This window comes from Dipodomys spectabilis, unplaced genomic scaffold, assembly GCF_019054845.1.
Source record: "Dipodomys spectabilis isolate Male_0828 unplaced genomic scaffold, ASM1905484v1 ptg000299l, whole genome shotgun sequence".
Taxonomy (NCBI): domain Eukaryota; kingdom Metazoa; phylum Chordata; class Mammalia; order Rodentia; family Heteromyidae; genus Dipodomys; species Dipodomys spectabilis.
The window spans coordinates 1,376,401-1,392,105 of record NW_024870976.1 but is presented as its reverse complement, the minus strand read 5'-3'; the positions used below and the strand labels follow the sequence as shown (position 1 = coordinate 1,392,105).

The window sequence follows — 15,705 nt, the reverse complement described above, 5'->3', positions numbered from 1 at the left end:
CCAGCGCAGCCTCGCTGGGGCGGCAGGCTGAGGCTGAGGTCAGTGTGGGCCACACTCACCATCCTGGCAGCGGCTGCCGACGAAGCCCGGGAGGCACAGGCAGGCTCCCGTCCTGGGGTCGCAGCTGGCGCCGTGCTCACACGCAGGGCATATCTCCTGGCAGCCGAGCCCCCAGCGGCCCTCGGGACAATCTGGTGTCCCCAGGACTAGTCAGTCTCCCCTTCTGCCCCGACTGAAGGCCTCTGTGCCGTGGCCCAGGAGGAAACCACTGCTCCCCTCTAGGGGCAGGCTGGAGTATTAGAGTCCTAGGTAGTCCCAGGACTGCAGGATGCTCACCCACACCCCCCCAGACCCACACCCAGACAGCTCATCAAGCAACATGGACAACTGCGCGAGGGACTAGGAGACCCCGTGCAGGGAACCGGCCACCCAGGCCAGGAGGGCCACAGCACCCTCCCATGCCCAGGCTCGGTCCAGGGTGAGTGCTTGAAGCTGCTGCACAGGGGCTTTGGGTCTTCAGGGCTGCATCCTCTGGCCCAGCCCTGACCAGGCACCCAAAGTCAGTACCCCAGAGAGGAGGGGCCACTCACCTGCCCCACAGTCCTCCCCCGTCCTCCCCAGTGGACACAGGCACTGCCCGGTGACCCGGTAACAGGGTGCTGCGACACAGGAGCAGGATCCGGAGCAGTTCACGCCGAATGTCCCTTCTGGGCACTCTGTAGGAGGGGGGCAGGAGAGGACTAAGCCCTGGGCATGGGAGGCCCACTTCACACTGTCCCTGCCTGCCCTGCCCTTGTGGGGCCCAGCCCGGGAGCCTGCCCTGCCCAGTGCTGCCCCCCACTGCCCGCGCTGCCCTGCCCTGCCCTGCCCCGCACTGCCCGCGCTGCCCTGCCCTGCCCTGCCCTGTGCTGCCCCGCACTGCCCCGCGCTGCCCCGCACTGCCCCGCGCTGCCCCGCACTGCCCCGCACTGCCCACACTGCACTGCCCTGCCCTGCGCTGCCCTGCACTGCCCCGCGCTGCCCCGCGCTGCCCCGCGCTGCCCCGCACTGCCCACACTGCACTGCCCTGCCCTGCGCTGCCCCGCGCTGCCCCGCACTGCCCCGCACTGCCCTGCCCCGCGCTGCCCCGCGCTGCCCCGCGCTGCCCCACACTGCCCCGCACTGCCCTGCCCCGCGCTGCCCCGCGCTGCCCCGCGCTGCCCCGCGCTGCCCCGCGCTGCCCACACTGCACTGCCCTGCCCTGCGCTGCCCTGCACTGCCCCGCGCTGCCCTGCACTGCCCTGCACTGCCCTGCCCCGCGCTGCCCTGCACTGCCCCGCGCTGCCCCGCACTGCCCCGCGCTGCCCCGCACTGCACTGCCCTGCCCTGCGCTGCCCTGCACTGCCCCGCGCTGCCCTGCACTGCCCCGCGCTGCCCCGCACTGCACTGCGCCGCACTGCCCTGCCCTGCCCTGCGCTGCCCTGCACTGCCCCACGCTGCCCCGCACTGCCCGCACTGTGCTGCCCCGCGCTGCCCTGCACTGCCCGCACTGTGCTGCCCTGCCCCGTGCTGTCCCGCACTGCCCCGTGCTGCCCTGCCCTGCCCCGTGCTGCCCTACCCTGCCCTGCCCTTGTGGGGCTGCCCAGCCTGGGAGCCTGCCCTGCCCCGTGCTGCCCCACACTGCCCGCGCTGCCCTGCCCTGCCCCGTGCTGCCCCGCACTGCCCTGCCCTGCCTTTGTGGGGCTGCCCAGCCCGGGAGCCTGCCCTGCCTGGTGCTGCCCCGCACTGCCCGCGCTGCCCTGCACTGCCCTGCCCCGTGCTGCCCCGCACTGCCCGCACTGTGCTGCCCCGCGCTGCCCTGCCCTGCCCCGTGCTGCCCCGCGCTGCCCTGCCCTGCCCTTGTGGGGCTGCCCAGCCCGGGAGCCTGCCCTGCCCGGTGCTGCCCCGCACTGCCCGCGCTGCCCCGCACTGCCCTGCCCCGTGCTGCCCCGCACTGCCCGCACTGCGCTGCCCCGCGCTGCCCTGCCCTGCCCCGTGCTGCCCCGCACTGCCCTGCCCCATGCTGCCCCACACTGCCCACACTGCACTGCCCTGCGCTGCCCTGCCCTGCCCCGCGCTGCCCCACGCTGCCCTGCCCATGCTGCCCCACACTGCCCTGCCCATGCCCCGCACTGCCCTGCCCTGCCCCGCGCTGCCCCGTGCTGCCCTGCCCCGTGCTGCCCCACGCTGCCCTGCCCCATGCTGCCCCACACTGCCCTGCCCATGCCCCGCACTGCCCTGCCCTGCCCCGCGCTGCCCCGTGCTGCCCCGCATTGCACTGCCCTTCACTGCCCTGTCCTGCCCCATACTGCCCTGCCGTGCCCCGCGCTGCCCTGCCCCGCGCTGCCCTGTGCTGCCCCATGCTGCCCTGTCCTGCGCTGCCCTGCACTGCCCCGTGCTGGCACCAACTCCAGCCCCAGCAGGAGCAGCGGAGCACTACCAGGGTGGGTCACAGAGAAGGCCAGGGACAGAGAAAGGTTAGCCTCGGGGCACCATCGGAGATGGGCAGGGGCAGACAGAGGGCATAGCGGCCTGTCAGGCAGGAGCCACGGCCACCAGGACCCTGGAGAGCTCCCAGGAGCAGGCAGCAACCTTGTCCCCCTTCCAGCCCCACTGGGGTCCCCAAGAGAACCCCTACCACTCCAGCCCACCAGGGTGCACCCATCCAGCCCCTCTCCTCCCCACCCAGATGGTACCCCACCGTACCGCACCTCCAACTCAGCCCCAGGGACTGTGGGAGAATCTGCCTCCACCCCGTGGTCCTCACAGGAATGGGGTGGTAAGGAGTGGTGGCCAGAATGTTCTAAACAGGGGCCCAACAGCCCGGGATTCAGAGCACCTTGGCGGTGGTGGCCTGGCACTGGGTTCCACAGCAGGGCCGCAGAAGGTTCACGGTGCCAAGCGCCGGGCTCTAGGACCCTGTGACCTGCAGTGACCACTCCCTGGGCCTGGCAGAGCGCAGCGTGGGGAGGCTGCCCTGCCGCTAGCCCGGATGTCAGGGAAACGCTGCAGGCCCCACAGGTGTGCAGCAGGTGAGAGCCACCGTCCCGGGACGCAGGGGCAGGCCGGGGCACATGCAGCCCCCACGCACGCTCAGGAGTCCGCAGGGCGGGGCGGGGCAGGGAGACCGGCCACGGTCTGGGCCGCAGCGGCCTCCCCACTAACTAGCTGCAGACCCATGCGCAGGGCAGTAATAGTTCCCAGAAATGTCTATAAAAGTGTGTGTGTCATTTCCTGTGGCTCATTCTTGAGGCACGGGAGGCTTAGCCTAGCAGGCAAGGAAAAACAAAAAGAGGAGGGGGCTTCTACCTCCTGACGCCTGGGCTGGCTCCAGGGCTGCTGGGCAAAGCCTCCTCCTGAGCTCCACATGAGGCCTGGAAGGCAGGTCCCAGGCCCGGGGGTGGCTGCGCTGCAAGTATGCGCGTGTGCACCTGTGTGCCCATGCACACACGTGCAGACTGTGCACACTGCATGTCTGCATGGGTGCATACGTGTGTGTGTGTGTGTGTGTGTGTGTGTGTGTGTGTGTGTGTGTGTGTATCAGGTGGGAGCTGTCAGAAGGCCGGGCACTGTCTACATCTCTATAAGCCCCGCAATGCTTGCCCAAGTGGGAAAGCAAACACTCGGAACCACTGAGCTCAACCTGAGGCCAGATACCGTGTGTCCAGGGTGGGATTCCACCCATACCATGTCACTCCTGCACCAACAGAACGTGAGAACGCGAGTTGGCATTATCCCAGAGCGGGCCCAGCCGAAGCACCCACACAGACACCGGGTGCAGATAGACACAGGGTGGAGACACTGGATACAGACACTAGGTGCAGATAGAGATACTAAGTGCAGCCAGAGACACTGGGTTCAGACACTGCGTGCAGACAGACACTGGGTTCAGACACTGGGTTCAGACACTGGGTTCAGACACTGCGTGCAGACAGACACTGAGTTCAGACACTGGGTTCAGACACTGCGTGCAGACAGACACTGAGTTCAGACACTGGGTTCAGACACTGCGTGCAGACAGACACTGAGTTCAGACACTGGATTCAGACACTGCGTGCAGACAGACACTGAGTTCAGACACTGGGTTCAGACACTGCGTGCAGACAGACACTGAGTTCAGACACTGGGTTCAGACACTGCGTGCAGACAGACACTGAGTTCAGACACTGGGTTCAGACACTGCGTGCAGACAGACACTGAGTTCAGACACTGGGTTCAGACACTGCGTGCAGACAGACACTGGGTTCAGACACTGGGTTCAGACACTGCGTGCAGACAGACACTGGGTTCAGACACTGGGTTCAGACACTGCGTGCAGACAGACACTGCGTGCAGACAGACACTGGGTTCAGACACTGGGTTCAGACACTGCGTGCAGACAGACACTGCGTGCAGACAGACACTGAGTTCAGACACTGGGTTCAGACACTGCGTGCAGACAGACACTGAGTTCAGACACTGGGTTCAGACACTGGGTTCAGACACTGGGTTCAGACACTGCGTGCAGACAGACACTGGGTTCAGACACTGGGTTCAGACACTGCGTGCAGACAGACACTGCGTGCAGACAGACACTGGGTTCAGACACTGGGTTCAGACACTGCGTGCAGACAGACACTGAGTTCAGACACTGGGTTCAGACACTGGGTTCAGACACTGGGTTCAGACACTGGGTTCAGACACTGGGTTCAGACACTGCGTGCAGACACTGGGTTCAGACACTGCGTGCAGACACTGCGTGCAGACAGACACTGGGTTCAGACACTGCGTGCAGACAGACACTGGGTTCAGACACTGGGTTCAGACACTGGGTTCAGACACTGCGTGCAGACAGACACTGGGTTCAGACACTGGGTTCAGACACTGCGTGCAGACAGACACTGGGTTCAGACACTGCGTGCAGACAGACACTGAGTTCAGACACTGGGTGCAGACACTGGGAGCAGGCTGGGGCCTGGCCAGGTGCTCACAGCTCTGGTCGCCGTGGCCAGTGTGGGCTGAGATGCTGGCCGGAGCGTGCTGACTTCCTAACGCTGCTCCTCCGTGGCCTCTGGGCAGGCTAGGTGGGGCAGGGCCTCTCTGTGCTTTACCCCCAGCTGGGGGCAGGGAAGAGAAGCGGCCACGGCTCTGCCACCCCTCCCTGGCCCGGCCACCTCGAGGCAGTACTGTGTATGGGTCCCATCAGCTCCCACCAGCTCTTCAGGCCAACAGGAGTGGACAGCAGGACCTTGCCAAGGGAGGCCGAAACCTTCCCGGGCCCGACAGCAGCCACCGCCGCAGCCCCAGGGCACACACCCAGGCCTTCCCTCCCTCATGGGCCCACGGCCGCTCAGGGCTCCTGGTCGTGATGCCTGTCATCCCTGCCCAGCCCAAATGGGCTGAGGGGCACAGGGGGCTTGGCTGCAGGCTGCTGGAAGCCCCAGTGCCCCACCCTCCCGTCCAGCTCCCTTTGCCTCCCACTGCCAACACGTCAGGGTGTGGGTTCCCAGCATGCCTTGCTCCAGGCCGGTCGTAGGGCAGCTGGGACTGAACTCACTGGTCCACCTGGGCTCTGTGTCCTGAGATCTGCCTGGGGGCCCCCATCTCTGCCTGTGCAGCTGCAGCCCATACCTTACCCCCACCCCTGGACTCCAGGCACAGTGCTCTCAGAACAACCAGTGGGGTGAAGGAGTGAGAGTGGTTTTGGAGAGGCACTGACCCCTTCTCTGGGTCAGGCCCGGGCAGAGGCAGCTCCTGCCCTGGACAGTTTCTAAAGCACACCACAAGCGGCTGCCACGCACAGCAGGTAAAGGCTCCACGGGGGCCCGGGTACTGCGGTCAGCAGCCTCGAGCCGAGCGGCCGTCTGAGCCACACACATACACACGACCCACGTGACCCACACACCGGATCGCCAGAGGTGGCCACTCACCTTGGCCACAGTCCTCCCCCAGGTAGCCAGGCGGACACTGCCTCCGACACTCGCCACCCACAGGGTCACAGGCCACTCCCGGTGGGCAGGTGCACCTTTGCCGGCAGCCTGGCCCAAAGAAGCCTGGCTCACACTCTGCAGGGTGAGAAGGCGAGGGTGAGAGGAGCCCAGGACTGCCCGCCCCGCCCCACTCCACCCCTCCGCGACCCCTTCCCGGCCCTGGCTCACCCTCCTGGCACCGCCGGCCCCGGAAACCGGCCTTGCAGGAGCATCCGCCGTCCCTGGGGTCACAGGACTGGGTGTGGGCCCGCTCGCAGCTGCAGTCCTCCGAGCAGCCCGGCCCGAAGGCCCAGGGCGGACAGGCTGCACCACAGAGCCGTGAGGGGCCTGCCGGCCCGCAGCACCCGCCCCTCCCAGCCCTGGTTACTACGGCAACAGTGACGGACCCCTGAGGCTGTGCCCCCTTCCAGAACTTTCTGAGGGTCTCAGCATCACACTTGTGCCCATTTTATAACTGAGAACCAGGGTCTGCGAAGTTAAGGTTTCGCCCTGGACCACACCATTCCCACTCAGTCCTGACATTCCCCTCTCCAAACACTTCTCTGACAAATGCCCAAAGGAGGTCTGCCCTCCGCCGCCCCACCAGCCTCTTCCTTCCCTGTGCACCCCAGGGCTCACCCTTTGGGGGGGGCTGAGGACCAGACCGCGTTGCCAGGCCTCACTCCAAACCCCAAGCTGTGCCTAGGCCCCTGCCAGGCTCCCTGGGGAGGCTCGTCCAGCCGGTGTCTACGGCCCAGCCCCTCCAGGGACCAGGGCCAGGAGGCTCCCTGGCGGGGGGTGGGAAGGATGCCCCCGGAGCAGCACAGATCCCAAACTCCAACCCAGAACACTGCACGGGGCTCCCAGCACCGGAGAGTCTCAGACCCTCTGGCCCCGGGCCAGCTCACACACTTCAGGCAGCAGGACTTACCAAGGTGGCAGAAGCGGCCGTACAGCCCTGGGTCGCAGAGGCAGGCCCCGTAGAGGCGGTGGCACCGGCCCCGGTTGGCACAGTGGCACTTCTTGCGACAATGTTTCCCGTAGAAGCCCTTGGGGCAGCCTGAGGAGATGGGGGTGGCCTCAGGGAGAGTCCCCCGGCACAGGGGACGGGAGAAGCCCCACCCTGCGCGGAGCGATGCACCTCCCGACCGTCTGGCCAGCCTCTCCACGGTCCGCGGCAAGGGTGGGGGCCGGAGCACGCCGCTCAGCGTGCGCCTAAGGGCCAGCGGTCCCTCCCCCCCAGCCTGCGGCCTCCTGGACTCTGCTCCTCGGTGGGACTGAGCCTGACTCCCCCGCCTCACGGACGCATGAGCCCACTGGCCAGGTCCCAGCCCCAGGCTCGAGAGGCTCCAAGGCTAGCTTTGTGCTTTCCAGAATGTCTTCCCCTGCCCCATGTCCTTCTTCCTACCAAAGGGGTTGCAGTGGATGGGAGGTGGACCCAGCCCACCCCAGGATGACATCATCCCCTAGGATGACATCATCATAATAGGATACACTATCACCCCAGAATGATACCATCCCCAGGATGACATCATCACACCCAGATGACATCATCATAACTGTATGACATCATCATAACAGGATGACATTACCACCTCAGGATGACACCATCCCCCCCAGGATGACACATCATAACAAGATGACAGCATGTTCAGGGTGGCATCATCAGTCCAGGATGATGCCATTTTGCATTGTCCACGTGGGCCCAAATGTCCTCGAAGGACAGGCTGAGGGATCTGAGAGGAGGGGAAGTCACCGGGCACTGACCAGAACGAAGCAGTCATGAGCTGAGGTGCCCAGAGACTGAGAAACCCACACAGGGTCCCGCCAGGGCCCAGACCCTCCTGGACTCGCCTGGCCAGGTCTGTTGGGCCTTTGGGGAGTCTGGGAACCCTCCCACAGGACACCCCAGACCAGTCTCCAGGGAGCCACACGGATGTGGCAAAGCAGTGGCGGGCCGGTGTCTGCCAGGTGCCCTCGGTCCTCCCCAGAGCCTGTGGCGCTCCAGCCCTGCCAGGCAGGGGCTCTGGGCCTCCACAGACTCGCCAGGCTGACTGACAGAGGACAGCAGGCCATGTGAACAGCGGACCACCGAGAGGAGACAGAAAGTCCCGCACGGCTGCCCTTGGCACAGACCTCAAAATGCAGCAATGCCCCCTGGGAAAACGCCACTGGCTCTAGCTCCCACAGAAGGTTGTAACTACAGTGAGACAGGACATCCGCGTCACCCCGCACAGTCACCAACACCAGGGCTCGCTTCTGTGAGTCCCGCAGTGGTACATGAATGTTTCTGGGAACAGGAAGGGGGCTCCCCTCCTCCCCAGGAAGCCCAGTCCAAGCACACTGACCCCCAAGTCTCCACCTGCCGCAGCTGAGCCCCAGGGAATTAGCAACAAGGAACACTCGACATCTGTCCCTCTAAAGGCCTCCTCCGTCCCGGGCCCCGCAGAAGCCCTGGAAGCCGGTGGGCAGGAGCCCATGCAAAGCCCCCATTACTGGCCCTCCTCCCCACAAGGAGGCCGGGCAGGAGACCGGCCCCCCCCCCCCAGGGGCAGCCGCAGAGGCTCCCGAGGGGTCCCACGCACCATCCTCACAGCGGGCTCCGCCGACTCCCGGGGGGCAGCGGCAGGCCCCTGTCACAGGGCCACACGTCCCGCCGTTCTCACAGCCGCAGGCCGAGCTGCAGTTCTTCCCGAAGGTGCCGGGGGGGCAAGCTACGGGGGTGAGGAGAAGCACCAGGGTCACTGGTCAGTAGGGCTCTGAGCAGGGTCCCCGCCACACACGTTCCAAGGCCCACACGGGTTCAGACGCCACCGCCTGGAGCACACAACTGTGACTCCCAGACCCAGCCACACTCAGGGCGGACGAGACGTCACCATCCAACCCCGCACCCTCTCCCTCTGATCGCACGCACGCACCCCGGACCTCACAGCCATCACAGCCCGGCAATGCCCACAGCTGCCCAGTGCCGTCCCGGTGATGCCCACGGTGCCCACCGCTGTCCCTGGTGATGCCCACAGGTGCCCACCACTGTCCCCTGGTGATGCCCACGGTGCCCACCGCTGTCCCCAGTGGTGCCCACAGGCACCTATTGCTGTCCCCCCAGTGATGCCCACAGACACCTATTGCTGTCCCCCCAGTGATGCCCACGATGCCCACCACTGTCACCCCGGTGATGCCCACAGACACCCACCGCTGTCACCCCGGTGATGCCCACAGACACCCACCGCTGTCACCCCGGTGATGCCCACAGACACCCACCGCTGTCACCCCGGTGATGCCCACAGACACCCACCGCTGTCACCCCAGTGATGCCCACAGACACCCACCGCTGTCACCCCAGTGATGCCCACAGACACCCACCGCTGTCACCCCGGTGATGCCCACAGACACCCACCGCTGTCACCCCGGTGATGCCCACAGACACCCACCGCTGTCACCCCGGTGATGCCCACAGACACCCACCGCTGTCACCCCGGTGATGCCCACAGACACCCACCGCTGTCACCCCGGTGATGCCCACAGACACCCACCGCTGTCACCCCGGTGATGCCCACAGACACCCACCGCTGTCACCCCGGTGATGCCCACAGACACCCACCGCTGTCACCCCGGTGATGCCCACAGACACCCACCGCTGTCACCCCGGTGATGCCCACAGACACCCACCGCTGTCCCCTGGTGATGCCCACAGGCACCCACTGCTGTCCCCCCAGTGATGCCCACAATGCCCACCGCTGTCCCCTGGTGATGCCCGCGGTGCCCACCACTGTCCCCTGGAGATGCCCACAGGTGCCCACCACTGTCCCCTGGTGATGCCCACAGTGCTCACCGCTGTCCCCCCAGTGGTGCCCGTGGTGCCACTGGCCCTGTCTGGGGCTCACCCCCCCCCCCCCTCGCCCAGCACTGTCCTGCAGGGACTCACTCTCATTGCAGATGAGCCCGGTCCAGCCGTCCGGGCAGTCGCAGCCATCCAGGCCCGGGAGGCAGGTCCCTCCATTCCTGCAGTCAGCGCAGGTCAGGCTGCAGTCATGGCCGAAGGAGTCACCCAGGCAGACTGGAGACAGACAGGGAGAGGCGTCTCAGAGCCGGACACCAGCCTCAGACCAAGAAAGAGGACTAGAGGGCCAGCCCAGCCCAGAGGCCCCCGAAGGAGCCAGAGGTGGAGGCCAGGGAGAGCCTCCCTGGGAGCTGCGGGCCTCCTGAACCCCACGTGGACCTGCGCCCTCTGCAGGTCACTGCAGGACACCGTGGTCAGCGGCCTGCTGACCCTGAGGGCAGGAGGGCAGCACGGGCCCAAGCCCTCACCAAACTTCTCCAGGAGCCTGTGCTCTCCCCGGAGCTCCGCCTCCTCCTCCTCCGGCCCGTAGTCATCCTGGAAGAGCTGAGGTAGTTCATCTCGCAGCACCGCGATGTGGGGCAGAGGCCGCACGAAGGGCAGCTGGCCGTCCAGGTCCACCGTGGGCTCCTCCAGGGCTGGGGAGGACCACACAGGCGCCTTATGCCTGCCACCCACCGCTCTCCCAAGGAGAGTGGGTCATCTCTCATCTGATCAGGGGAGCTGGGCCACCCAGAACCCCCGGCCGGCATTTGTCTGGGAAGGGCTGTCTCATCGGCCCTGCTGCCCTACCACCTTAGCAAGAGCTGGCCTGGAGCGGGGGCGGCGCATGGCCGGACAGCACGCAGGACTGGGGGCAGGGAGGGGTGGCCGGGATGCTCACGGGTGCAGCCTCGGCGGTCCTCGTCCAGCCGGTAGCCGGCTTCGCAGAAGCACTGGAAGGAGCCGGCCAGGTTGGAGCAGTGATGCTCACAGCCTCCACGGCTGGAGGCGCATTCGTCCACATCTGCAGGCAAACAGGGCTCCTGGCGTCGGGAACGGGGGCCCTACCCGCCCTGGCCCTGCCCCCTGGACAGAGCTGAGGCACTCTGGCAATGCCAACCCACAGAACGGCGGTGTCTCAGGCGGCGCCAGCCCCCGCCGAAGGAGGCCGGACCGGAGATCCGCTCAAGAGCAGCCAGGAGGGCGGACCCCACCCCGTGAGAGCGGCCGGTGACCACAGGCCAGAGAGAGGGAGGAAGGCTGGCACTGCCCTTCTGTAGCAAGCAATGGGGCTTGGGGACAGGGACTGGCAGGCTGGGGGGCCAGCCTGGACCCGACGTCCTTCCCCGGCACTAGGTGCCACCGAGGGCAGGGACTCACCCTCACAGCTGCAGCCGTCGGTGCTGAGCCGGTAGCCGGCGTAGCAGCCGCACTCATACCCACCAGGGGTGTTGGCACACGCCTGCTGGCAGCACGGGGAATCCATACAGTCGTCGACATCTACGGGCACACACAGAGCCCACCTGTGCACCCCATCCACAATCTCCTGGGCACAGCCTGCACACACACTCACACACAACCACACCAGGATTATACAGAACAGGCCCAGGCAGCCAGGGTGGGATTGGCTTCCAAATGTGGCATCAGACCAGTCCCTGACCTGAGGTGAGCCCTGGGCTGGCGTGGGGCGGGCAGCCGGGAAGGAGCTGGTTCATACCGACCCGGGGTGAGCCCTGGGCTGGCGTGGGGCGGGCAGCTGGGAAGGAACTGGTTCATACCGATGCAGGTCTTCTGGTCCTCGTCCAACTCGTATCCGCGGGGGCAGGTGCAGAGTGGCCCCGTGCTGGTGTGGCTGCAGCCGTGCGAGCAGCCACCATTGCCAGCCTCACAGCTGTTCACGATCTCCATCTCAATCCCTGCAACAAAGCCAGACGGCGGGGACAGGGGACAGGGCACAGGGTTAGCTGGGGCCCCATCACCAGGGAAGGAAGGTGAAGATGGCACTCCGGGGCATTCTGGGAGCCCTCTGCCCATGGTCTGCTCACGGTAGCACTGCCGTCCATCGGCGCCCAGCTCGTAGCCCGCATGGCACACACACTTAAAGGATCCCTCAGTGTTGAGGCAGCCGTGGGCACACTGGGCCAGCCCCGTGGCACATTCGTCCACATCTGAAGGAAGAGAACAGGGGATAGGCTCAGGGGGCCCAGAGGAGCGCGGTGGCACCGGCACCTGCTGCTGACACCAGCTCGTGAGCATCAGCCTCCTGGCTGTGGCCGTGCGGCGCACACTCTCAGGACCGGATCCTGCCTGCCACCACTGCCCCGTGGGTTCCCCAGGGGAAAACTGGTCCCTGGGCGTCTGGGCGTGCTGGATCTTCCTGTGTGTGTGATGTTGAGCCAGCTGCAACCAGCTGTGCCCAGAGTGACAGGCTCGCCTGTCACACCCAGACGAGGTCTGGTGGTACAGTGTGTGGGGCCATCCCTGCCCTGTGGACAGCTGGCCATCCCGCAGGGTGCCTTGGGAGCTGACCACTGCTGCACAGGCTGCCAGTTAACATGTCAGACTCCCTCGGAAGTCACTGGACCCAAGGTCAGGTGCCCCCAAGTCTGCCCATCCTGGGGTCCACAGATACAAGGAAGAGCCGGGACACCCAGACACCCAGGCATAAAGCGAAGCACATTAAGTCACCGACTCTGATGATGACAGCCAGCGGGACATGGAAAGGCATCTGGAAACTGTGCCCAAGGAACTGGAGTCATGGATCAAGTGGTAGAGCACCAGACATGGGCAAAAAAAGACTGAGCAAGAGCACAAGTCCCGGGGCTGGGAAGGTGGGTCAGTGGTAGAGCGCTTGCCTTGCATGCATGAGGCCTGGGTTCGATTCCTTAGCACCACATAAACAGAAAAGGCTGGAAGTGGCGCTGTGGCTCGAGTGGTAGGGCGCTAGCCTTGAGCTGAAGAGCTGAGGGACAGTGCCCAGGCCCCACGACCAACCAAAAGAAAAAGAAAAAAAAGAAAGAAAAGAAAACATGTGGACTGGAGATATGGCTTAGTGGTAGAGTGTTTGCCTAGCATTCATGAGGCCTTGGGTTCGATTCCTCAGTGCTACATAAACAGAAAATGCTGGAAGTGGCACTGTGGCTCGAGTGGTAGAGCACTAGCCTTGAGCTGAAGAGCTGAGGGACAGTGCCCAGGCCCAGAGTTCAAGCCCTACAACTGACAAAAAAAAAAAAAAAAAAAACAAGTCCCTGAGTTCAAATCCAGCAAATAAACCAAAACAAAGATTAAATAGGCTGGGTACCAGTGCCTATAACTCCCAGTTTCTCGGGAGGTAGAGGGGTGGGGATCGTGGTTCAAGGCCAATCCAAGCCAAACATTCTCCAGACGCCCATCTCAACTGGCAGCCGGGCATTGCGCACCTATCATCCTACAAGTACCCAGGGAGTAGACATGGGGGAAAGTGAGTTCCTACCTCAAAAAAAAAAAAAAAAAACTGCAGCAAAAAGGGCTAGAGGCATGATCAAGTAGTGCAGCCCCTGCCTAGCAAGCCTGAAGCTCTGAGTTCAAACCCCAGTACTGCCAAAAACTAAAATAAAATGCTACACTGAGCAGTGTCCCTTATTCCTGGTGAAGCACGATTGGGGAGGTGGCTCACAGAGTGATCCCTACTACCCCCGAGGAAGGGGAAGACTGAGGACCATCCCAGCTCGCGCAGGCATGCTGGGTAGGTGCCTCTGTCCCCACACCCACAGAGCGGCGGGGGGAGACCCGGGGGCTGGGAGGAATGGAAGGATATCCTACCCTCGCAGGCCTTGCGGTCTGAGGCGAGCTGGTAGCCCGCATGGCACCCGCAGTGGGCAAGGCCCCGGCGTGCCTGGCACGTGTGCATGCAGCCGCCGTTCCCGTCTGCACACGGGCTTCTCCCTGCAGCAGACACAGAGGGATGGGAAGAGATCAGGGCAGGGTGGAAGGGGACCGAGTAACTTGAGACTCCTGTCCCCAGAGCCCGCCTAACCCCCAGTCTCCCATGCATCTCCCCATGTGGGGTGAGCAGCGGGGAGCATGCCCACAGCTCTGAGCTCCCCTGTTCCAGCCTGGGCAGGGGCTGGTCTCCCCATAGGTGGGAAGCTTCTGATACCCTCTGGATGGAAGACCCCACAGCAGGGCTCTGCTGAGGAGCTGCCAGCTGCTGAGCTACCCCTGCTCCCAGCTCAGGGCTGTCAGGGGCTCAGAGGACCCCACAGGACCAGCTGCTGAGGGCTTCCAGAGGGACACGGCCAGGCCGGGCCTGCCGCCCCAGAGTCCTCTCCTGGGGGCCAGGATACCAGAACCAACAGCAGTGTTGTGACCCCACACCTCTGTGAGCACCTACTTCTAGCCCTATGAGCCCCAATTCTGTGACATCTCCCTGTCCCCCCTTCCTCCCCCAGCCCACGGTCCCAGCCCTGTGAGTCTGCAGCATCCACTCACGGACACAGCGCCTGCCATCCTCCTGCAGCTGGAACTCCGGCCGGCACTGACAGCGGTGCCGCGTGGCTGTGAGCTGGACACACTGGTGCTGGCAGCCCCCATTGCCCAGGGTACAGGAGCTGATGGCTGGGGACACAGAGAGCCGGGTCAGCCCAGGAGGGAGGGCCGGCGGGGACAGGCAGGGCCCAGCCCGCAGGGGCCTTCAGAGACGCCCATCCACCCCTGGCCCCCGAGCGGGGCTTCAGGGGGAGGCACTGCTCTGTGGCCCGTCGGGCCCACAGCCTGACTTTGCTCTCTCTGCCACCGATGGGTCTGCAGGATGGCGGCCATCTTCTGTATCCTCCTGTCCCAGCCCGCCTGACATCTGGACACAGAGCCAAGGCGGCACACACCGCAGCACATCAAGGGCCACTGGGTAGGCAAGGTGAAGCCTCGGCCCCCCAGGAACAAGCCCCCGCCCCCTGGAAGGACGGCAGAGGGTGGCAGGGACCTCCCTCCAGGTTGGTCCTCAAGGCAGACGGCGTGGAGATGCTGTGGATGGCGTCTGTGGCCTGGCCGGCGCCACGCTTCACACCTGACCCCAGGATGCCCACTCTTCCCAATGGCCAAAGGACAGCACTCCGTGAGACCGCAGGCCAGGAACCAGCGCCCCAGCCCAAGTGTTTGGCGCCCTGCAGGCAGGGCACGACTCTACGGGAGCAAGGGAATGGGTGAGGGCCTGGATATCCTGTGGGTGGACTTGTGCCCATGCCCTGCGCTGGCCAGGGAGGCTGGGCTGGAAGTGGGACTGGGCAAGGCGCTGGTGGCAGGCTCCAGGCCAGCCACAGCCAGCTCCTCCTCCAGCCAGCCTGGATTTGGTTGCAATCAGGTATCTGGCAACCCTTCTGTGGTTAGAGGAAGCTGGCTCCAAGCTCAGGAGGGAAGCCGCAAGAATGTATTGCTGCCGGGCAGGGCAGAGCACCGCCGCGGGCCCGCGGGCCTGAGCCATTGTGGGCTGGAGCAGACCTGAGTCGTGGCACCGGAGCAGGCTGCGGGCTCTCCCCACAATGCCACCTTCCCGAGCACTGGCTTGGTGTGGGACTTGGGCTGCACATGGGTTGGGCTTGGGGCTGGCACCACAGACAGGCAGGCGCTCCGGGGCCACGGCGCCGGCGGCTGCACAAGGCACATGAGCTGCCTTGGAGCTCTGAGGAGGCCAGGCACACTGTCAGCCAAAGGCAAGGCTTCCTTCAAAGCAAGCTGGTTTAAAAACCACAGCCCTCACAAAACGGCCCTCTCCCCATGGGGAGGGGGGTCCCGGTGGGGGCCACGGCCGAGGGTCCACCCCACATCCTCAGAACAAAGCCAGAAGTTGGGGGTGGCAGTGGGGCTTCAGCACACTGAAGTGGGGGGAAGAACGGCAGCACCCTGAGCCACGCCCTGGGTCCAATTCTCTCCCAGATCAGAGAG

General features: G+C 65.1%; 1 protein-coding gene across 1 annotated transcript in view; it reads right to left on the bottom strand.

Annotated features, from left to right (window-relative positions):
* Megf6 (multiple EGF like domains 6) overlaps positions 1-15,705 on the bottom strand; it is a 91,384-nt gene that overhangs the window by 8,690 nt on the left and 66,989 nt on the right. The window contains exons 7-20 of the mRNA XM_042701995.1: positions 14,257-14,382; positions 13,588-13,710; positions 11,832-11,954; positions 11,565-11,702; positions 11,167-11,286; positions 10,688-10,810; positions 10,275-10,442; positions 9,892-10,023; positions 8,552-8,680; positions 6,898-7,026; positions 6,156-6,290; positions 5,928-6,062; positions 591-716; positions 60-191 (exon numbers count right to left, since the gene is read on the bottom strand). Of these exons, the coding sequence (XP_042557929.1) occupies positions 60-191; positions 591-716; positions 5,928-6,062; positions 6,156-6,290; positions 6,898-7,026; positions 8,552-8,680; positions 9,892-10,023; positions 10,275-10,442; positions 10,688-10,810; positions 11,167-11,286; positions 11,565-11,702; positions 11,832-11,954; positions 13,588-13,710; positions 14,257-14,382 (1,839 nt within the window). The remainder of the gene's footprint in view (positions 1-59; positions 192-590; positions 717-5,927; positions 6,063-6,155; positions 6,291-6,897; positions 7,027-8,551; positions 8,681-9,891; positions 10,024-10,274; positions 10,443-10,687; positions 10,811-11,166; positions 11,287-11,564; positions 11,703-11,831; positions 11,955-13,587; positions 13,711-14,256; positions 14,383-15,705) is intronic.